Source organism: Aulonocara sp. 'chitande type north' Nkhata Bay, linkage group LG13, assembly GCF_057382095.1.
Source record: "Aulonocara sp. 'chitande type north' Nkhata Bay isolate Kocher_YH1m ecotype deep benthic linkage group LG13, A_spYH_male_GT1.1, whole genome shotgun sequence".
NCBI classification, from domain to species: Eukaryota; Metazoa; Chordata; class Actinopteri; order Cichliformes; family Cichlidae; genus Aulonocara; species Aulonocara sp. 'chitande type north' Nkhata Bay.
In genome coordinates this window covers 20758008-20782518 of record NC_141356.1, presented here as the reverse complement: position 1 = coordinate 20782518, position 24511 = coordinate 20758008, and the positions used below count along the sequence as shown (strand labels likewise).

General features: G+C 40.3%; 1 protein-coding gene and 1 pseudogene across 2 annotated transcripts in view; one reads left to right on the top strand and one right to left on the bottom strand.

The window, feature by feature from the left end:
- oprm1 (opioid receptor, mu 1) overlaps positions 1–23727 on the bottom strand; it is a 42250-nt gene extending 18523 nt beyond the window's left edge. For both annotated transcript variants that reach the window (XM_086259127.1, XM_086259126.1), the window contains exon 1: positions 22743–23727. In XM_086259127.1, coding sequence (XP_086115253.1) covers positions 22743–22984 — 242 coding nt within the window. In that variant the 5' untranslated portion in view covers positions 22985–23727. The remainder of the gene's footprint in view (positions 1–22742) is intronic.
- On the top strand, positions 4073–5816 carry LOC147316014 (uncharacterized; annotated as a pseudogene).
- Positions 23728–24511: the final 784 nt, after the last annotated feature.

Genomic DNA, 24511 nt, shown 5'->3' with positions numbered 1-24511 from the left:
CCATTTGTTGTTGCAATGTAGGGCAATTATTTATTGTTTGTTTTGGGCTTTTGTGATACGGTAAAGTTAATCTGGTTATACATTTAGACATTCAAGTTTCATGGCACAACATTGAATGGATTAGAGGAAATTGGTGGTAGAGTATACATCAGGAATAATAGCACTGCCTATCCCTTCACCATGGCACCTGTTAGTGGATGGTATATATTGTATATAAATTTTGTCATCAAAGTTGATGTGTCGTACCCAGGAAAAATAAATGTAAGGATTTGAGTGAATTTTACATGGGCTAAATTATGATTGGCATATGACTGGGTCATAGCATCTTCAAACTCTTTTTGGGGTTAGCAACAGTGATGAACAGGATCATGAGTAGACAAGCCAAGGCTGGCCCATGTGGTCTAACAAGGACGAGATACAGTAGCTCTAATTGCTGAAAACTTATTGATTGATTGATTGTTAATTTATTTCAAACATGTAAACAATATACAGGTACATTTAGAAAAGAAAATAAGAGAGAAAAAAAATACTATACAAAAGTCAATACATTTCAATATTGCTACCGTTCTGATTCATTTACATGTTGAAAGGGAGTGGGAAGAAGTAAACACTTGTTTAGTTCTCATAGAAAGAATTCAGAACATACAGTCCTTTGTAGTTTGGCGTATGGAGCCCGGTGTGAAGGTCAGCTGAAAGCACCAGCGCATGAGCATCAGACCTGGATCACGGTGGTCTGATGAATCATGTTTTCTTTTACATCATGTGGATGGCAGAGTGTGTGTGTCGCTTACCTGGGAAACACCTGGCACCAGGATGCGCTATGTGACACGTACCAACTACCTAAGCATTGCTGCAGACCTTTCAATCAAACGGTATTCCCTGATGTCTGTGGACTCTTTCTGCAGGATAATGCGCCTTCCCACAAAGCAGAATGAGTTCAGAAATGGTTTAAGGAGATCATCAATGCTCGAGATATATGGGATATGCTCGAGAAGTCTAATCCATGGAGCCCCATATATATATATATAGCATATATATGCTATATCGATACAATATGCATGACTGTGGGATCATTTTTCCTTACCAAAAAGAAAAAAAAATCATCATAAACAAACCTGCTTTAAATCACATCATGAGTCATAATTATTATTAGTAATAATAAAAACCATGCACTGAGAGCACACTCACCGCAAAAAGTAGCCACTGTAATAAAAGTGAGAACGTACGTGTCTTTGATGGCATATAGTGTACAAAGCAGGAGCGACATTGTTTCTATACAGATTGACGAACTCTCCACACACACTCCGAGACAGCTGCGGTAACCAAGTGTGAATCCAGAACATCTACAACACATTTCAATGTGTTTTTGTAATTTTCTACTGTGATTATGTGATTATTGATAGCTGATGATTGACATCTTTTTAGTTCTAAAGTGTCTGGTTAGACCCATACATTACAACCCCCCCAAAAAGGCACAGGGAGAACAGCAGACTCCACACCCTCCACGCCCCAGCTGGCCAGGAAGCTCAAACCCTGATCTTTCTTGCAGGGAGGAAAGAATACTGACCCCTGCACCACTGTGGATAAAATGGGCCTGAAAACTAACGGCATATGCACAAATACAAAAACTCTCCATTGTTGCGAGTAATTTTTTGCATGTGCTGCCTGCGTGATTACACTGAAGCAGTCTAACCCCAGGTGTTCAATAACAAAGGATGAAAATTGGACCATTATTTCAGGCTACCAATAATCTACAAGCCTTCTTTTCCCTCTGGTTCAACAGAAAACTAAACACTGAAACTGTAACAGACGTGAACACATATGAGCTGAACAGGCAGGAGAGAAAAAACATTCTGCCCTCACAGCATGTCCCTATGAAAGTAAACGGCATGGAGCCATTAAAATGTCCCTGAATGTTAATTAGTCAATAACTGTGCATTTTCACATGTGAGGGTCGCTCTTCACCATGGCAACAACTGTGACCAGGGATAAGACATTATTATATCAGGCACGATTAAATTTAACGTACCATGCTGTAACATTCATTTGCTTTAATGTTTCTGTGTGGGTTGAAAAATAGACTGAAAAGAGAAACAATTTACTTGCCAAAAATGGCATTATCTAGAAACTAGAAAACTAATGCAGCATGTATATTGTTCTTCTCATTGCCATTAGCTGAAGATATGTAATGGGTTCGGCACCAGAACATTATCACTCTTGTATAATTCACAGGAAGTAGGAATGATTGAAAATAATTCACTTTAGCTTCATTCATTTAATACCGCAGTAACAACAGAAAAACAGACACTGAAAAAAGCTGTGGAGATTACCTTGTTAAGATACAAAAATACCCCATAAAACAATAATAATCATTCAATATTATCATAAAATTTCTGTTTTGAAAATATAAGAAGGGTTCATTCCAAGAACAAGGTAGCCAAACAAAAGCAAAAGAACATCATGTGTGCTTTGCAGTGCCTCAGATATTTATATACAAGAAACAAAACATCCATTCCACAAATGCATGGGACAAGGAGAGCTACCTCAACAGAACAAGACTCAGCTGTACACTTGCTTTAAAGGAGAAATGACAGTCTTTTGAGGATGCCAGGGTTCACATTTTGGAGGAGAGACGGCTTGAGAAAACAGTAAAGGAGGGCATCTACATCCGCTGTGAATGACCCTTGTTTAACAGAGGTTATGACTTACAGCTATCAGATTCCCTTCCCAAGCATCTCAACCTCAACTCACACCTTTCTTCAAGAGATCGTAATAGCTCACATGATAGCGGGGAGAGAGATTTCACACCTTGGACCAGATGTAAAATCTCCAAGGGGACAACCAGAACTGGGGGTTAAATACTCTGGACTTTCCGACAGTTGTTTTGAAACTGAACAAACCTCTTGGAAGAGAGACACAACATGCACATGAACCTAAAGGAGTCCAGTTGCCTTCTTTTCAAGACAAGCACTCAAGACTACAATGACCTGGATGACTAACAGGCTATATTGACAAAAAGTAAACATTTCCTCAATGTTTTGGTTGCCTGTTATCTTTGATGTGTAAAATGGATAATCTTGGAAAGATAACAGATATTAGGAGACTAATAGCTAAGCAGATATTAAATAATTTGGGCACAACTGTAAGCTTTGATTTGGCTGTAGTGAATCAACCGTATTGTCATCGTATTTCAGTAAACGTCAAAGTAAAAAGGCACACACTCAACCGTTTGGAACAGATTCCGATTACTTTTTATGGCTTTTGTTACACAGCAACCTAAACATAATCCATCATTAGCCGACGAAGCTCGAATGCATGTTTGCAGCCCTGTGTAAGATTCATTAGCTGCTCATGGCTACAGATAAACCATTAAGTCCTGGTTGCTGAAACAGAGGCTGCTCATGTGAACAGACATCTGGATGCCTCTGGCTCTGACCAGTAACACAGTCCATGCACAGTGTGAGGAACATGATGGATATGGGTGCACAGGGTGTGACTCTGTGCATGTCTGACTTACAGGCATGTGTTAATGTGGTGAGCAGTAATAGGATGTTGAGACTGGAAGTTAGAAGAAATTGATGTTTTTTTTTTCTATTTAGTATATACCAGGACTGTTACAATATCAGGTTTTCACTATAAGTTACACAACTACTACAGCCACAAGGACTCGCATTAATGACACTGTGATGTCCACCGAATGTATGAAATTTACCTTTGGTTACTGTGTTTTGTTTATTTGTTGTTGCATTCTTTTAAAAAGAAAAAGAAAAAAGAAATGGTTTTGCTATTTTTATAGTGGACGTGATTGCTCTGATTGACAGGTGTCCTACACATAGACCTGAAGCTGAAGTCTGCATGGCCTCCCCTTCGCTAACGGGGTGGCTGTGGCTCAGGTAGTAGAGCTACTATCAGCTACTGATTGGAAGATTGATGAGTCGATCCTTGGCTTCCCCAGTCTGCATGCAAAATATCCTTGGGCAAGATACTAACCACACGTAGCTCTTCGATGTATTCATTGGGGTGTGAATGTTGGTTCAAGTATAGAAAGAAGTGCTTGTATGAGTGGGTGTGAATGAGGTATGTTGTATACAGTGCTTTGAGTACTCCGGAAGAGTAGAAAAGTGCTATATAAGAATCAGTCCATTTACCATTTACTAACTGGATTCACTAAACTGGAGCTCCTGATCACGTCTGTTTTTTGGATGCATTCGGGGCAATTTAATGGATGTATCTGACATGTAATGGCTTACTCTGTAGTAAAGCCCATACGAGAGGTTTCTGCTTCAGCTTTGGTGACTTAAATTCTTGTGTTTCATGAGTCCCTTCGCATGTAGATTACATAGTACAGTTTGTGGATGCAACATGCTAACAAAGCTTGCTAGCATTAAGGGGTAACTCAGCATTCCAATGTCTCATTCATATGAGGTAACTCCTGACTTAAACCAACATTGAGGATTCAAAATATCCAAAATTAATGGGTGACATTACAGTATGTGCATGAATCTTTTATACTAAAAAGCTACTTTGAGCTTCTCCCTTTGGACATTTCACTCTGCATATTTGATTTGGCAGCTTTTTACGTTTGATGTCCTTCTTGACACAACCCCAAAGGGATTTGTGTTTCCTTCCAGGGCGGAACCAGGGAGCTCTTACTTGTTAAGCAGCTGTATAAACCACTACATCAGGGAACTATCAAATCCATCTTTCACACTAAGGGAACCAAAGTGTACCAATAACATACCCCACTTCCCCAACATCATTACACCACCAAGACCACTGATGTTGCAGCACAAATTGAGACTCATCCAAAAATGCAGCATTTTTCCAGCCTTATATTGTCCAACTGGTGACTGTGTCTGTGAAGGCTCTCAGTCATCCAGATCATCGTAGTCTAAGGAGCTTGGAAAGAAAAGCGTCTGGACTTCTTTAAGTTGCTTGAAGACGTTTCACCTCTCATCCGAGAAGCTTCTTTCACTCCCATCACCCTCTGGAACACAAACTTGGAGTGATTAGGACCCTACACCACCGGGCAGAACATGTTCCCTCTAAGCCTGAAGGGAAAAAGAAGGAACACACACATGTAAAGGAAGCACTTAAAACATGCGGTTATCCTAATTGGGCGTATATAACGTCAGCAAAGATGCACAGAAAAGAAGATCAGACACCAGCGAGGGAGGATAAGAAAGACAGACGCAACAACATTGTCATCCCCTATGTAGCCGGTGTATCAGAGAAACTCAGGAGGGTTTTCTCCAAGCATGACATCCCGGATCATTTCAGACCCAGCAACACACTCAGACAGAAACTGGTTCACCCGAAAGACAAAACGCCAAAACACAAACTTAACAATGTGGTGTATGCTGTACAGTGCAGCGAGGAAGGCCCAGACCTCTACACTGGAGAGACCAAACAGCCACTTCACAAGCGCATGGCACAACATAGAAGAGCCACCTCCACAGGACAAGACTCAGCAGTCCATCTGCATCTTAAGGATAAAGGACACTCTTTCGAGGATGCCAATGTTCACATTTTGGACAGAGAGGACAGATGGTTTGAAAGAGGAGTGAAAGAAGCCATCTATGTCCACTGTGAGCGACCATCTTTGAACAGGCGGTGGTTTATGACACCAACTCTCTGCCATCTATAATCCAGTTTGGAGATCCCTTCCCAGATGCCTTAACACCCACTCACATCCTGGGCCATCTGACCTCAAGAAATCACATGATAGGGTGGGGCCAGGTTTCACAATGAGCTCACCCGAAACTCTGGCTGATTGTGACCTACACCCACTTTCACACCTTGGCTCATGTGATTAGGTAGAGGATCATCAGGGGTCCTTTGTCCCTCTTTGGGGGGAAACTCCCACTGGGTTTAAATCCGGGACTCTCCACCATTTGACCTTAGAACTGAAGAAGCTTCTCGGATGAGAGGTGAAACGTCTTCAAGCAACTCAAAGAAGTCCAGACGCTTTTCTTTCCAAGCTCCTTAGACTTTGGTGACTGTGTTTAAATTGTAGCCTCAGTTTCCTGATCTTAACTTATAGGACTAGCATCCAGTATGGTCTTCTGCTACTGTGGCACATCTCCTTCAAGATTCAGAAATGCACATATGCATACCTTGGTTGTAACAAGTGGTTGTTTGAGTTACTGTTGCCTTTCTATCAGCTTCAAGCAGTCTGGCCATTCTCCTATGACCTCTGGCTATTGAGTTACTGCTGTATGATTTACTGATCAGACATTTATGTGAACAAAGAGTTGAAAAAGTACCTAATGTAGCAGCGAGTGAGTGCATATGCAGAGTGAAACTGCATCCAGTAGGTATGCTTAATATAGTTGCCAGCTGCCTGCACGAGAGGGAATTTTCCCTGAAGCTTTTTACTGAAAGCTGCAGGGAACTTGCATTAGTTGCTCTGATATATGCCATGTTGACTCTTTGTTTCTATAGCAGGGGCAGAGAATGCAGTGACGGCTGGATATAATGGCCTAATAACCACATTAATGGGAAATAAATTGGAATTATCCTTTAAATTACTCACAGCACTTCATCACAGCATTTATCAATTACACGTCAGCTCAAATAAGCTTCTGAAATAGCTCAAGTAATTACATTAGCACACTGGTTAGTACTGTTCTTCCCCTCTTTAATACAATACAAACATTTAAAATGTGCCTGTTTGACATAATGGGCAGAGTTTTTGCCATATAAATTCTCCAGAGCTAACATTTCTTCAGGGATCAAGCGTTTAAGTGTTCTTTTTAATTTGGCTTGCAGGAGAATCATGCAAGTTTTATTTAATGTGACTATAAAAAGAAACCAGTGTCATGTAAGGTGTATCATTAAAGATGAAGTTAGTTATGATCTATGAAACACCTGATGTAGTAACCTTGATGAAAAATGTATTAAAACTGCTGAATCCACAGCTTGCACAGAGTTTCACTATGCAATAATTCATCTTCAGAGTCACAAAGCCCAAGGAAGTGTTAAAGATCACCTCAGTGTTAGCCTTATACATTTTTTTTTATGCGTGAGCTGCCTGGAAGATCCCAACAGTAACAGCTATAAGATGTGTATATATAAAAACTGGAACATGGCATTGAAAAAAGAAAAAAATACAGAAATGTATTTTTCCTGCGTCCCTTTAATGAACACTGGCTTTAGCAGCTGCTCCCTTTTCACATTTCATTTTCAAATGCTTTTTGTGTGCATTGAGATGACTGCACAAAAAAGAGAAAATTTGTCTTATTCAGACTGGATAAGTGTGAATGAATGGCTGCAAATAAAGCCAAGGTGATCCAGACTAAAGTTGTGGAGCTACCAGAAGGTAGAGTAGTAGATGTATAGGACAGCTGGTAATCTCACAAGTCAGAGGGAACCATGATAAAGATGTGCAAGTTAGGTTGTGAGAAGCCAACCGGATGGAATACGATCCAAGCCATCAATACATAAATTGTACTGGTTATCAGAAAACAACCTGGAAAAATAAGATGGCCACAAGATGAGACAGATGCCAGTGATGTAAAAACACACAATCTCACAATGGACAGAGGTCTCCATGTAAAGTCCTGCACTCTGAGCATGCATTAGTGGGTGTCAGAGCCACAGTCCAGGATGAAACGCATCCATAAATATATCAGGAACCTGCCAGAGGAAGTGGCTGATGTCAAGAAATCGTCTAGAAAATACCTTAATCATTGAAGCACAAGAACAGGCCTAAAGCACCAGATCCATACAGGCAGGACCCAAGTTGCAAACTGTGCAAAGATGTCCCGAAGACCATCCAAGTAGAGAGATGTAAGATGCAAGCTGGGACAGTGTACACTGAGAAGCACAACCAAGTGGCTGGGATAGTGTATAGGAACGTTTGTGCTGCATATGGACCAGAAGTCTCCGGGTCCTGATGGTTAAGAACAACAGACCTAAGTCTTTGTAGGTTTTCTAGTACCAGACAGACAAGCAGCTGTTGGCCAACTAACCAGACAAAGTGGTAGCTGAAAACAACCCAGAAGACCGCACTATGATAGATGTAGCGATTTCAGTGATCAGCAACATCAAGAGGAAGGCGCATGAGAAAATAGAGAGGTACCAGGGGCCAAAGAAACAACTGGATCAGAGGTGGAAAGTATAATTCAAAGTATTCCCAGTGGTAACAGGAACATTGGAAGCTAGAAACTAGAATAGTTGCTCCAGCAGATTGCAGACACAGCATCTGAGGTCTCTGTGCAGATACCACACAGAACCCCAGCAGAAGTTAATTGGCAAGCGGTCTCTATAAATTCTATGGCTGCCATTCAAAGATGCACAAATCTACTCATTAGTGCTTAATAATGCACAAATAAAATACTATAATTTCACTCACCAAAACTGAAGCTGAAACTTCTTAGACACTCTAAGCCAAAATACTGATAATATTCATCACATAATTGTATTAAACATGTTCCAAAAGGCACCAACAACACAAACACAGCTGTTCTGTGACTTTTAATAATTGCCTCCAGAGGAACTGGAGTTTTTGGAACTTCTGCATTGGTTGGCGATTGCATGTTGACAAACAGTCATTTCTGTTTTAGAAATTACACAAAGAAATCAAATACAGAACAGCTAACAGCCTCAAAAGGAGAAAATGGTGAAATATGTTATTAAATGTCCAGCGTGCATGACCTTGAAAAACTAGCAGGAGAACAATGATCTTTGACAAATGTAATATGTTTGGTTGTATATACTGAGGATTAGTAATAAGGAAGGAAGCAGCAGTTGTACAGTAGGCGGTAGAAACACAGAGGTAACTGAAAATAAAGGTGTTAGTGGCTGGGAGTGAAACGACAGGGGCCTTTACCAACAAATCAAAAGTACTTATGGAAAATGGGAATTTAAAAAATCTAAATACCCAAAGCACCTTCTCATTGATCCTTTCCATCTATACAGATTTAATTCATAGCCCAAATATGACACTTGATGATACTAAATAGGAGTCTTGATAAATAGAATAAATATGCATCAACAAATCCTGACAACAGCGTAACCTTGACTAAAAAGGAGAATAAGAAAAGCATGGAATGAAAGCACATAAAGAAATATGAAGCACTCCCAAGGAACCACTTTGAATAGCTGATAACACATTCTCGTCGCAGCCTGAAACAGTGGGATTCAACACAAACATGCAGTGAGAGATTCATGAATTTTCTGCCATCAAACAGCGCTTTTGTGTCTGAGCCAGCCGCTTAATTAAACACTTTCACCTTTCACCATTAGTCGTCATAGAAACTCCCAGTGGGTGATAAATCGATGATAATACTGAAGCGACTAACTGAAATGATTTTACTGGGATTTTGTGTGTGTGTTTATAAGAAAGAAAAATGGCATTTAATCGTTAATAGGTTTATTACACAGGGCTCTATTTTACCAGAGTCATCACAAAGACAAGTAGGGAGTCGTGTCTGAAAGTTCGGTGATGGTGCCAAGTAGCAGTGATATGCACAAAAGGACAGGGTGACGAGAGTAAAATCAGAGGGTGCTGCTCTCACAGCCAAAAATACCAAGACAACAGGTAATAATAATAATAATGGATTGCATTTATATAGCGCTTTTCGGGGCTCTCTACAGTTCGCAACAGGTCCACTGATGATGCCATAGCCCTGACACTACACACTGCCCTGTCACACCTGGAGAAGAGAGACACGTATGTGAGAATGCTGTTTGTAGATTACAGCTCAGCATTCAATACCATCGTTCCCTCGAAGCTGGACAGGAAACTGCAGGATCTAGGACTGAGCAGCTCCCTCTGCAGCTGGATCCTTAGCTTCCTGTCTGACAGACGCCAAGTGGTCAGACTGGGCAGCATCACCTCATCCCCCGTCACACTGAACACTGGTGCTCCACAGGGGTGTGTACTGAGCCCTCTCCTGTACTCACTCTACACCTAGGACTGCACAGCCACTAACAACTCCAACATCATTGTGAAGTTTGCGGACGACACTACAGTGGTGGGTCTTATCACCAACGATGATGAGACGGCTTACAGGGAGGAGGTCAGCGCCCTGACCCACTGGTGTCAAGACAACCATCTCACCCTCAACGTCGCAAAGACAAAGGAGTTGATAGTGGACTTCCGGAGGTGCAGAGAAGTACACACCCCCATCACCATCAACGGCGCTGCTGTGGAGAGAGTGAGCAGCTTCCGGTTCCTTGGGGTACATCTGGCTGAGGATCTTACGTGGTCAGTACACACAAACAAAACAGTGAAGAAGGCGCAGCAGCGCCTCTTCTTTCTCAGGAGACTGAAAAGATTTGGCATGAACCCCCGCATCCTCAGGACCTTCTATCACTGTGCCATTGAGAGCATCCTCACTGGATGCATCACCACCTGGTATGGCAACAGCACCGCCTACAACCGCAAAGCTCTCCAGCGAGTAGTGCGGTGCTCTGAACGGATAATTGGAGGTGAGCTTCCCTCCCTCCAAGACATCTACAGGAAGCGGTGCCTGAGGAAAGCGGGGAGGATCATCAAGGACTCCAGTCACCCCAGCCATAAACTGTTCAGACTGCTTCCATCAGGAAGGAGGTTCTGCAGCATCCGGTCCCGTACCAGCAGACTGAGAGACAGCTTTTTCCATCAGGCCATCAGACTGCTGAACACGTCATAGACACCTCAGCTTCACTACTGGAACTTCAACATTATGCACTACATACTGTACAGTAACGCCTCTGTTCTGCACATGTCTCAACTCTGTATATTTTTATATATTTTATTTATTGTTGACTCTATTTAATTTGTAAAATATGTGTATACACACACACACACACACACACACGTAGAAAAACATTTAGTATACACATCCAGAAAATTTTTTTTTTGCTTAAACTATTATATATTGTACATATATTTATTAGTTTCAGATTTAGCCATTCGTATATTTTGCCTGTTTATGTTATTGTATTTTGCACAACTCTGTTGCTCGTGAAGCTCGCACACAAGAATTTCACTCGCATGTGCTGTACCAATGTACCTGCACATGTGATGTGACAATAAAAGTGATTTGATTTGATTAGAGCCAAAGCGCTTTACAATGCCACTATTCATTCACTCTCACATTCACACACTGGTGGAGGCGAGCTACAGTTGTAGCCACAGCTGTCCTGGGCAGACTGACAGAAGTGAGGCTGCCATATCGCACCATCGGCCCCTCTGGCCAACACCAGTAGGCGGCAGGTGAAGTGTCTTGCCCAAGGACACAACGAGCGAGACTGTCCGAGCCCTCGGACAGTTTCGCTCGTTGTGTCCGAAGAGTTGGCAAGATGAACTGCCAACTCTTTGAGCCACGATCGCCCACAGTATGTTTTAGTATCAGTAAAGTACACACATGGAGCTTAAATGAATTAATGCCCCTTAATCCTGTTCTTCAGCTAAAACTTTCCTATTCCCACTGCATTAAACTTACCAGTGACATGTAAACTTTGAAACTACTGTTAACGCTCATAAACTTTGTGTATGTGTGTGGATTGTTATACAAAATAGAGGCACAGTTCTCCCTGAAATGGACTGAAGAAGCCATGATTTAGCATGAAGATTTCCTGAGCTGTCAAGCAACATATGCAGGTACTCACGTGTACACAGGGAAACAGATGTGTAAACACAAACATACACACACACACACACACACACACACACACATACACAAAAGTGGCAGACAAATAGAAAAGATGAATAATTACACATTTACTGAGGGAGTAAACAGCTCAGCAAGTGTGCCGTGGTGGTCACACTGTGACAGATGGACATTGTTGTGACAGATGTGCCTCTGCTCAAGCTGAGGGTCAATGCTCACAGGCTGCCAGTGACACATACACATGACAACTCACACAAAACATCTTTCCTATATTCTAAAATGATAACTGCTGCTCCACTTAAGCACTTATGATTTTACAAGCTGCAGGAGTTATGTGCGATTTATTTTTTAATGACTGAAATAATAGAAGTATTCCATTTCTGTGTATTTTCTGCTTTTCCAATTCCACCCCACACAAGCCATTTGAGAAGTCTTTTGCTTTTCATTTTGTAAATATTGCTTAACTGTCTCGCAGCTAAAACCTTCCTCTCAAGAGTGTCGAGAGGAAGGTTTTTATTTTGTTATAATACTGTAAAGCCTGTAAAGTCAAGACTACAAAAGACTACAAAATCAGCATTTTAAATAATATTCAACTAAATTAATGAACTCAGTACCAAGCTGGAGTTTCAGGCTTTTCTACATCAAACACACCACTGTAGGGTGTTAAACATCCCTAGAGATTTTTTTTCCTTCAAAAAGTATAATTCTATATTTTCATATTTAAATGTTCTGGCACATATTTTTATCTTACCACACTGATGGCAACAGTTTCTCTTCTGTACACATGCTCAGTTATGGAAACATTTAATAAAAGCACCTATCAACAGAATGCTTCTGACCTGACTGCAGTGTGATACGAGGAGATCGATATCCATGAACAATCAGAGAAAAATGGTGATGAGGATAGAACTGCTGTGCCTTTTATCTTCTTTTAGACACGCACTCCTTTCCATTAATGTGACGGCATGTGAACATGTGTAGGCTTCATGTCTGAATAAGCACCCTGGTCACTTTTTTTTTTTATGTCACCTTAAGTACGGTTTCAACTGGGCATGTCCCTCCTGCCAGTTGTTCAGTTCAATAAAAAAATATGATTGTTTGGGCGAATGCTTTGAACAGTAATAAGAGACATTATAGCATTTTATCACCTCAACCCCACGACTAATTTGTATAAAGATTAAGACATCCATCTATACTCCATTGTTACTGTTCCCATTATACAGCAGTCTTTCTTGAAGCCAGTGTGCAAAGGATAATGGTATCACATGCACACACACACACACACACACACACACACAGGGATTTTGCTCTTAGTAATAGCGGTGATTAAGATCAATAAGTTTAATTATATGGTTATTCAAAGCAAGTGTTTTGCACAAAAAGAAAGCTAACAGCAAAGATTAGCAAACAAAGACTATCTCCCTCACTAGAGACATCACTAGACGTCATACTGAAGGACACCTTTCTAATACCGTTTGATACTGAAATCCTGAAACACAAAGGTACTTGTGTTATTCAGTATCCTAGATGAGGTACTGTGTGTGTACTGAGCAGTGTTGGTTAAGTTATTTTAAAAAAGTAATCTATAACTAATTACTGATTATTTCCCCCAAAAAGTAATCCCATTACTTTACTGATTACTTATTTTCAAAAGTAATTAATTACTTAGTTACCTAGTTACTTTTTAAAAACACAATTTTCAACCTGAATAGGTGATAAAGCGATAGATCTTTCAGCCCAATTCTACGTTTTCTGCATAATCCATCATACAAAATGTAATCAAATGGAAAAGTCTCTTTTTAAAACTTGTTTTATTAGATTTAATCTTTTAACTTTATGCATCACGCAAACATTAAATTATATGTAACATTCTCTGACTGGAAGAAATTTGTTTAACATTTAAACCTATTTTGTGCACATTCCAGCACATAAAATAAAATATTTTTTGTGTTTACACTCAGTTTTTCAAATAAATGTAAGTGAAATACAGCAGAAAATAAATCAAAGACTAGCGGTCCTGTTGCTCTAGTTTCACCTGTAAAGCAGGAGTGAGGTAGGCGGAGGTTTGCCCTGGTGCAGGTGTGCTGCGGCGGTCAGTGGAAGAATCCGCGAGTTTCTCTGTGAATTTCCTATTACGTCGTAGCGCACTTGGTGCTTGCTCGGAAGTTTAGGGATTTTTTGCTGTAAAAAGAAGTTTTCTTCCCAAGCATAAAGTACTTCCACACTTTAAACGCTGCAAGCTCATACTCTCTCTGCACTCGATATATTATCCTTTGTTGATCTGAACACAGCTGTTGTCACGAACGTCGCACTCGCTTACGTCATTGTCATGAGACACTCTCGCAAAAAATCACGGTTTTAGCAACGCAGTAACGCAGCGTGCTTACGGGAGAGTAACAGTAATCTAATTACAGTTTTTGCAATAGTAATCCCTTACTTTACTCGTTATTTGGGGGGGGGGGGGAGTAATCAGATTACAGTAACGCATTACTTGTAACGCGTTACTGCCCATCTCTGGTACTGAGTCTACAATTCGTCCAGATCTGAGGGAGCTGTATACACCTACAAGTGTTTTAGTCTATGCTTACATGTTGAACAAGAAGAAGAGCTACTAGCACTTGTCTGACTGCTGTGTTCCAAGTGTAAAGTTTGGTGGAGGGGAGATTATGGTGTGGGTTTGCTTTTCAGGAGTCCGACTTGCCCCTCATTTCCAGTGACAGGAGCATATCGATACATTTTGGACAATTTTGTGCTTGCAGCTTTCTGGGAACAGTTTGGGGATTGCTCTTTCTTGTTTCAACATGACTGCACGCCAGAACAAAAAGCAAGTTCGATAAGGATATAGAAGAGGGGGATTGGTGTGGAAGAACTTGAAGAGCCTACACAGAGTCCTGACCTCAACCTGAGAGAACACCTTTGGGATGAATGACTGCAGAAACTGTGTGCCTGTCTGACCTCACAAATGAACTTCTGGAAAGCCATTCCATCCCAGAAGAGCTAAAGCTCCTATAGCTGCAAAGGGTGGGCAAACATCATGTTAAAACCTATGGATTAAGAATGGGATGCCACTCGAGTTCACATGCATGCGAAGGAAGATGAGTGAATACTTTTGGCAATATATATTAGGGCTGCAGCTATTTTAGTAATCGAGTAATCTATTGATTGTTCCATCAATCAATAATTGAATAAGAGATAGTTTTGCTTTCTTAATGAGTAATAACAAATATTCAAAAGAGGAGAACCACTCACTGGTTTCCATTTTAGAACTTGCGGTGTTTTTAAGTTTAACTTCATGCAACAGCTGTCAAAAAACAAACAACTAAACCCTTTGATTGTATGTATGTGCCATATTGAAATGTAATAAAATGCAATGCAAAAGTATATAATTAATCTCAAGGTAAAATAAAATAAGATATATGTGCAATCTAAACTAAGTCATAAAACATGTACCTTTTCTCTGTCTTCTTGGAAGGTTTTCTGACATAACAGGAGGCAAGTTTTTGTGCTGCTGAAATAAGATGTTATGCTGGTGTAGACATCAATTCATATTAATGATAATTCACTGTCTAACCTAACAACTCTTAGGTCAATGACTCACTGAAAAGATAAGTAAACGAAAACTATTGTAAAATCATGAACATGTGCAACACTTAGGCTAAAATACTGTAATTAATGTTATACTTTGTATCATTAGCTTGAAATCTGTAAGCACTTCAGTCTTTGTCCTGTCAGCAAAATATAATGTTAACATTTTAAATAATGTGTCACTACCATGTCATTAAAACTACTTTTATTAAATTAGTTTGTTTTTTAAAGCATTGAAGCCAAGAATTTAATTAAACTAATTTAATGCAAGCGCTTAATTAGCCTGTAAAATATGGCATCAGGAATGGAAACTATCCAATATGGGTGCAACAGAAAACGACACAAGTTTATTAGAACAGTTAAAGCTGTTATCAAATTATAGCTGAGCTGAAATTTGGCAGCTCTGACAGGTATTTGCAGACATTAAATTCATGTGTTAGGAAAATATTGTCCATCTTGTGATCAAAACCACAATGAGAACTTGGCCTAGTTGGGTATGCTTGCATTTAGTTTGCAAAACACTTCAGACAATCTCCAAATATGGTTATCTGGACCACAATGACATAAATCACACAAACTGCGTGTATTCAAAAACGTCTGTATTGTGCCCTGCTCATGGTTTTTACCATTTCTATGCACTTCAATGTGAGTCACTCTGGTAATGTGTTTCCATCCTGAGAAATAACAAATATGGAAATAGATAAAATAAAATCCCAAGTCTGTCCTTTAGAAACAACCTTTTAAATGTAAAGCGGACCTTCTGCTTTACGTGAAGTACTTGACCTCTATCAGGAAGTGCGACAGAGCTGTGAAAATATTTGTCAACTGTCAACCTGTGATGAATTTCACTTCAGATGAGGTCATCGCATGCCCTCTTTGCTTTGTTTACTTGCTTATCTTTTTGTGAGTTGTGGCAATAAATGAATTTAAAGGCACGTCATACTTTTTAAAAAGTAAAAAGATAAAGAGCTACAGAAGAACAGATCCTTCCAATCTCATTAAAAAGTCAGCCTTGATGAAAAGAGACGTGTTTTACAGCACCTGTCATAGAGTATAAAGAGCAGAGTTAGGGTAAGAGAGTGAGTCACTTTAGAAATGACAGATGGACAAAAGAGCCAAGAGCTCCCATCAATCATCGAGTACAGAAAGACGCAAAATCAGTCTTTTGTTTCCTCTTAATTAATCATCATTCCTTCATCCTCTCAGTGTTTACAGTAAGAGCCTGTCATTACGTTACTCAACAAAACCCCATTTTGCTTTCTCCACAGTCTGGTGAAGCGCTCGCCGTTGTCGTCTAACTTCTTCGTTTCGTTCGGTCTTTAAATTCAACAGAACACCTGCTCCTGGAAGCAGACTGACAGAGCTCTAATTCTCCAGCAGTGTCCAGTGGTGTTTGGGAACTCATCACTCACAGACACACACACAGGAAGGACAGGCTAATTACTTCTCTGCATGCTCTACCCACAATTGTCTCCTTAGCAAGATATTAGACTCTGTACCACCCTGTTGTGCGCACATACACAAATTTAGCATGACGCAGCGAGCTGAATTTGTGTCTCTCAGAGGTTCATGCTGTGCTGTCAGTCTCCTGCTCACCGATTATAGCAATGATCACTGAGGTTCAGACGGCGTCTCGTAAATGCACGAGTCAAACAATCACTCTTCATTTGCAGCTGATAGTTTTATTGTTGCCAAGGATGAATGTTACTCCATAAATAAATTTGTCTTCACTCATTTTGTTCTAGGTGAGTTTGTACTCAAAGGCAAACAAGGTAATTGCATGCAAGAGGCAATTATCAAGATGTTCCGTTGTCATTGGTTATCAGCAATCAAAGCCATATAACATGATTGCTGCATGTCCAGCTGTTACAAAAAAGAGGTTGAAACACCATTTCTCAGATGCTGGCTGAAGAAGAGAAGTATGTGCCAAGTACAATCACGGAGGAACACAAATGTGCTGGTAGCTTTGGGAGTTACGAGTGTCTGCTGTTGATTTAGTCAGTTTACGATCTCATGGCTGTACCTGGAAAAATCCATGCACTGCAGAGCAACTCTAGAAGGGGTTGTTTATAGATTTAGAACGGCTCCCATTTGATTCCAAAAAGATTAGCGAAACAAAAACCAAGTCTATAAATATTGTAAGTTGTGCAGCTCTAATCTGTAAATCTTAAATCAGCCTCAACTGACAGCATCTGAATTATGATTTGTTCTTATATAACATCAGCCCAAATATAGCCATAAACTAAAACGAGAAGAAGAAAAAGCCAGGCAACACATACCATTTAGTGGGAGAAAAAATATTTGGTTAGATAAACGAAGCTAAATATCAAGCTCATTAGAGTGTCCCTGAGTACAGTTCACCACAGGCTGGGACGCATATGCAATACCCCTACGGAGATTTTCAGATCAAAGTGCTTAAAATTTTATATGTGGTTTTTGTGCTTAAGTTACAGGAAGATCAAACGTTCTCACAAATCTGTTTTATAAAGAGGCTTTAGAAGTCACATCTATCATGCATGAGGATGCTCAAAAATTCACATGAAAGGTGTCTGCTTCCCAAGCCACCACAACCTACCGACACTCATCAGAGAGAACATTTAAGATCTAGAGAAAAACAAGTCAATCTTGAGGGCTCCTGCAGTTTTTCACCTTTTTCAGTATGCATACCCAGCAACCAACTTGGTATTAATGAGGTACAGGTCATTCTCCTCCTGAACAATCCACTTCCTGCTAATTGTTGGTTACTATCTGTAACACAATGTCAGATTTTTATTCTGCACAAAATGCAGCTGTTTTAAAGGAGCTGCTGTGTCCACAAACATAGTGCATAACATTTATTTGGCCACCATCAGGTGCAATGGTAGCTCTACCAGTATGAACAAGCTCGTTAACAGAAAGGATTTTTAAAAATCTAAAATATCATTATTATAATAAATAATCTCTGAATTTTCAAACTCATAGTTTCACAAAAAAGAACACATAATAAAAATTTCAGTTATTTATTTGCATTCCTGAACAGAAAAATTAGTTGTAGTGGTTGAATGCATTGCTTGACTAACTTCTAACTTCTAAGAAGCTGAAATTTGATGATAAAAATGTAAACTCAGTTTGTTATTTATATAATAAATAAGAATGAAATGATTCGTTTTAAACATGCTTTTCCTAGATTTCTAAAACATTTGTGTTTTCCAGTTTTATGACAGATGGTCTAACAAATTTGTTAAGCACTGTACATTTAAAGCTTAATTATCTAACTATTCCACCTCTCCATACTACAGTAGACTTGAAGTAAAGGCCCCCAGGATCTGTTTAGTTCAGATAAAGTCAATATGAAGCTAGTCTTGGTTATACACATCAAGTAGTTCTTTTGAACTGTAGTTGTTTTGGGACCATTACCCTCTTGGCCCTTCCCTACAGTGCTTCTTGCTGAGAGAAGATTAACACAAAGGGGAGTTTTATTACAAAAAACTAGACTTACTTGTCTAAATCATTCTGAAACAGACATTTAATCTCTCTGGAATAACCAAAGTGAAATCTTACATAAGGCCTGCGAGGCCAAAATGCCTTTTACAGACTGAATTTAAAAGGTAATACCATTTAGATTTTGAAAATATGCTTGTTAAGCATATCTTTTTGACCGTTGCTTGCTCAGCAATAAAGCACATACCAAGGTGTGTGTTTCTTATCTTGTTTTAGCTTTTCAGGTAGCTATGAGCAAGCAATTAGTTTTTTATAGATTCTTCATGTTTCATGTCACTGGAGAGAAGCTCTTGTATGAACGGGGATATGCAGAATTTAGAGTGTTAGAGTACCATCAGAATTCTGCCATCTGTTGTGGAGCTATATGCAGTACAGAGGAAGCAGCAGTGGTTGGATGCATGCAGGTCAGCCTGTCAGCCTGCAGATGTTCAATCGATTACAGTTTAGGAAACACTGAAAGCTGATAAATGTGCCCAACTAGGTCTAGCTCCTCGTGAGGATAGATGGGGTTCGGTTTGGTGGTGATGGAGTCACTTTGCACTCATCACGCTCAAAACACCTCCTTGCGTTTCCATGGTAACAGGAAGCACTCAGCGCCGGCAGCACACTCCTTGTGGAGCCCAGCAGTTTCTGTTCATCCGCAATCGATATTCCCGATTGAGCGTGCGGATCTCTGTTAATGTCTGTTTGCTTGCGAGAAGTTTGCAGATGTTTGCAGATGTTTGCAGAGTTTTGTGAAGGGCCATAAGAGTCAGCAAGAGGACAGAGAGATAAAGAGTGAAAGAGAGATAAAAAATTTTAGCGTTAAGGTTATCATTATTCAGACTGCAAGCGGGAGAAAATATCCCTCAGCAGCTGATATCTCTTTTTTAATTTCAACAAACTACTTTGAACTACGACTCGATGGGGACAGAGAATTCAAAACTACATTTCTGTTTGCAAGTAAATATCCACAGTGTATCATTAGCTAAATGGCAGTTCACTCTCAATCTGCTGACAGAAAGAAAAGAGCATAAGACATGCAGAGAAGGGGAGAAAGACAAAGAGAATAATGAATGCTAATGACCCTGGTGGACTGTGGTTTTTGTGAAAATTAAACATATTTTCTAGCGTCCTTGCAATTCCCACAAAGTCTCATTTGCTCAAAAAGTTGCAAAAATCCTTAAAACTTTTTCGGTCACAGAAGTGCCTGTGCAGGCTCCAGGCTGCCTGTCAGGATTAGGACTTACAGCCTTCTGATTACTATGGAGAGGAGCCAGGGATCATTGGGTGGGTTCCTTTTTATTATGCTTTGGTAAAACAGCCAAGGATGAGAAAGTGATGCCCTTCACCATATACAGTCTGTGTTGATGGCTTTAACACACCAACTGATAAATGCCAGACATCAGAAGACATTTTACAGTTTTGCATTGTTCTTCCTTTGTTTTTCACTCAGGTTTGTTGCTATGGAGGCAGAAGGGAGGAGGAGATTCGCTGCAAGTGATTTGGTGCAGGAAACATCCGGCACAGATGTGGAAAAAAAAGGGAGAGAGGAAAAAACATCCGGCATAGATGTGCGCATTCTTTAGGAAAACAGATGTATTTCAGGAAGCAATTAGACTGCAATTAGTGTGGGGATGATGTGTGCATGAGCGTTCACCTGCCCTTGAATTAGTGGACAAGTGAGGAGAATTATAAGTGTTATATATTCTATTAGCAGTGAAGGGAGTCAACATAGCCAGAGAAGTCACCTCGGCAATCACTTGCATGAAGGCAAATTCTCTGCACTGTCACACTTCAATGACTCTACTGGACCAATTAAGCAGGCAATCACTCCTAACTTTCACCACTGGCTGCCAAGCAGTTTTTGTTCCCTCAGCCCTTAAGGTATTCTTGCTTTTTACATCCTCATCCTGCTCCACCAGTCCAGCTTCTTTTTATTACCTAAACGAGCCTCGTTTGGAATAAGATAGCATTCCAGTGGCTAGTGTTGAGTTGCAAATTTTAAAAGATGGCATCTGACCCATCATTTCATAGGGTCAGTGACCGAATTAAATTTAAACTAATAAGTATTTTCTAACTCTACACAACACCCCCAATTATTGATGTAATATATTTGTCATTACTTTTCCCCAATCAGTTGTCAATTTGCACTTTGTCCCTTCTTTAATCTCCAACACTTGCGTTACACAACTTTCTGGCACTACTCCATAACTTTCTGAGCACTGTTCCCAGCATCTATCATTTTTAATTGGATCCCTTTGACAGTTTTATGGCCAGATCGAATCCAAAAGTCAGCAAAACTACAGATATCAAACTGATTGCAGAGACAAAACAATGAATCCTCCTGACAACTTTGTCAGGTTTGCTGCCTGGGGTTTACGACTATATACGTTAAGAAAAGGTTTCTCACAACTTTGAGCAATGGAGATGGGCAAAAAGTGTCCCAGGTGCACTCTCAGCCGGGCCAAGTTTGTTTACCATATTGGTTAAAGATGGGCGGTTCACCACCTTCTGGCAACGAAGACAGGCAGAGAGGCTCCCAGGTGCATCTTAGCAGGGCCAAGTTTATTTAACCCTGTTTGGACTTGTCACCGTTGGCCATAAGACAATGAAAGGTTACTTGTTGATCCTAATTACTTCATTTCAGACAGTATTAATCACATATGCTCATACAACAAGTGGCACAAACTTCATTAATATAATTGTGGATAATATTTGACCCAGATGTGTGGGTCTTGTGATTTCAAACATGTAGGTTAAATGCTTATCACAGTGATTCCATTATATAAAAACTCCAGTGCAGGTATATATATAAAATGCATACAAGTATATACAAGTATATATTTTGATATATATGTGAGTATATGTCTGTATATATATATATATATATATATATATATATATATATATATATATATATACATATATATATATATATATATATATATATATATATATATATATATATATATATATATATATATATATATATATATATATATATAAACAAATCCACAACACCAGGGAGCATTTAACTGATATAAATGTCAGGGGTTCATGTGTAATTAAAGGCCAGTGAAATCCTGCTTCTGACAGTGAGGTCCACTGAAGTAGGTGGAAGTTTTTTTTAATCAGTGGTGAACCAATGAACACAATGAAACTAAGACTATTTCTATTATTCCAGTTGGTCTACACTGACAATAAAAAGGCAAGTGGCCTCGGATTTTAAGTCTGTAGGACTAAACATGTATGATCACCCTGTGCTTCTTGTACCAAGTGATTGAAATGATAAAAGCTGACCCCGTGAAGGGAAGGCATTTTAGATAGATGTATCAGTGAGACGTGAACATGATATATGAAATTTGGCAAGGAGGTTGGTTATCTATACGTAAGAAGCAACAGAGAACATGCTTGAACATATAGCTTATGTCTGTTTTTAGAAAGCAAATATCCACAAATCTGCTCATCTAATGTGTGGATTCAGAGCCGGGCAACCTGTTTAACTTTTAGCACTTGCAGGCTTTATATTAGCAGGTGTTTGCTTTAACACCATTCCCAACTATTTCTAGACTTTCGTTGAATTTGCTCGAACACAAGACACCGACGCCTTTGCGCACAAGAAGGTAGCAGCATTGAACGGGGAGTGTGCGTTCGCACGAGACTTACATGGCGCGTGCTGTCATCACGTCACAGCATCACATCATTTTTGCTCGTGGTTAAAAGCGACAGATGAAGAGATGTCAGCTGCCACTGTTTTAAAGTGAAAAGTAGTGTGTTTTGTGCACACCTCCTCTTCCCTTCACTCTTTCTCTTTCCCTCCTTTCCTTTCGCTCAGCTCGGGTTTTGGCGCTGTAGCAATTTGCTGCGTTGTTGGAGGCATTTTTACGCACGAACGGCAGCTGTGCTCGCAGCGCTGTCAACACCGCAAGCACATGGTTTCCCACAGCTTCATGAAAACACACGACGAAAACACACACCCGTGAATTAATGTTGGAAGTCATTTCTGATTGTGTGCAACAAGTCTGAGAACAAACATCCACTCAAACCAGTGTAGGAGTTTTTTCTTTTCATTCTTTTTTTTAATCGCCTTACCTGACAATGATATACATGACCAGCACGTTTCCAACCAGCCCCACGACGCACACTATGGAGTAAAGAGCGGTGATGGCAATCGCTATGATAACCGGATTGGCGTCGATTTCCATGTTGTTCCCTCTACTCCCCTCGGCGAAGCTTGTGTTGTCGGTGAAGTTCCCACACAAGCTGCTGCCATTATAAAACGAGCACAGCTGGCTCCTTTGATCCGCTTCTGAGCAGTTGCCGGCGCTGTCCATGGTCCTCGACCGGTACGTACCGCAGGCGCGTTTTTCACCTCCCCTCAGGTGCCTGTCGAGCGCACTCGGTGCCTGTGATGCCCCGCTGGGTGCTTCTCTGTCGTGTGCTCGGGGCAGCTCTGCCTGTAAGGCGCGGGATGGGCCGCCGGTGGCGTTAAACCTCAGCGTGTTGAAGAATGTGCCGTGCGTATTGACGGTTTGAGGGTTAACGGCAGCCTGAACGAGTTTTCTGACGATCTTCGCGCAGCACAGCGAGCCTGCACGGGACAGAAGCGACGACGTGAAAATGAATTAGTTCGCTCGCTTTCTTCTTTCACTCTAGGGTCTTTCCTCTCTCTTTTTCTTACTGCCTCTTTCCTATCCTTTCATTCCCCTTTTTGTTCGCACATGTCTACTCATTCGTTCCTTCCCACCCCTTTTCGCATGCCTTGTTGTGCTTCCTTCAGTCCCCCCTTGCTCCGTCCTTCTTTCCTTTTAGTCTCGTTACTTTCGTTCCTTCCTTCTTTCTTTCTTTCTTTTTTCTCATTTTCCACCTTTAACCCCCCAGTTGTGTTTTCCCTTCTTCCCTTGCTCCATCCGTTCTTCCTTCTTTTCTTTTCCCCTGCTCACTCTTTTGACCATTTTGGGTTTAAAACACATTTTTTTATAATTTCTTAAAATATTTTATATTTTTTCTTTCATTTCTTATATACTTTTTGATCACTTCCCCTTCCTTTTAACTTCCCTGCTCCTTTATTTTTTCATTCTACACGTTAACATCTCCTTTCTCTTACCTCACTCCCCCCCCCCCCCCCCCCCCCCCCTCTTCTTTTAGTTCTGTCATTGGGATTTTTTTGTTGCTCATCTTTGTTCCTTCAGTACTTCAGTATTTTTTCTTTACGTTCCTTTCTTTCTGTTTTCTCTGCATTTTACGCATTACATTTTTCTTTCCCTAATTTTTATTTACTTTCCTTCTTCATTCTCATCCCTCTTCCCTTATTTCTCTTCTTCCTTCCTTTTTTCAGCTCTTCTTGGTTCTTTCTTTCTTTCTTCATTCTGACTGGACTGACCAGCTAAGAAACAGGCTATTGTTACCACCAGAAAATGCTTCAGCTTTGGTATCAGTTTCTATGAGCAGCAATTTGCAGGACATTTACTTTGTCTGTCACCACATTTGTTTTAAAGTGAAGCATTACAGTGATAGTCTTTGCTTCTGTAGTACCTGCAGGATAATACAATGCTCACAGCATTGTCTGAGGACACAAAGAGAACACTCGTGATTATGTGTCAAGTCACCCATGCCTGCACATGTACCGCTTTGATGAGGCTTCTCACTTCTGATTTCCGTTTCTGTGCTTTATTCTAATTATGTGAGCCGAGCAGGGGAATGTAGCATGGCATAATCCAATAGGAATTGATTTTAATCGAGATAATGTCCCCACTTGTCTCATTACAGTTTCACATAGCTTCAAAAATGACAAAAGATCATTGAACAAATGTGCCAAAGGCTCCAGAGTAAAGCTTTTCAACATGATCATTACTGGTACT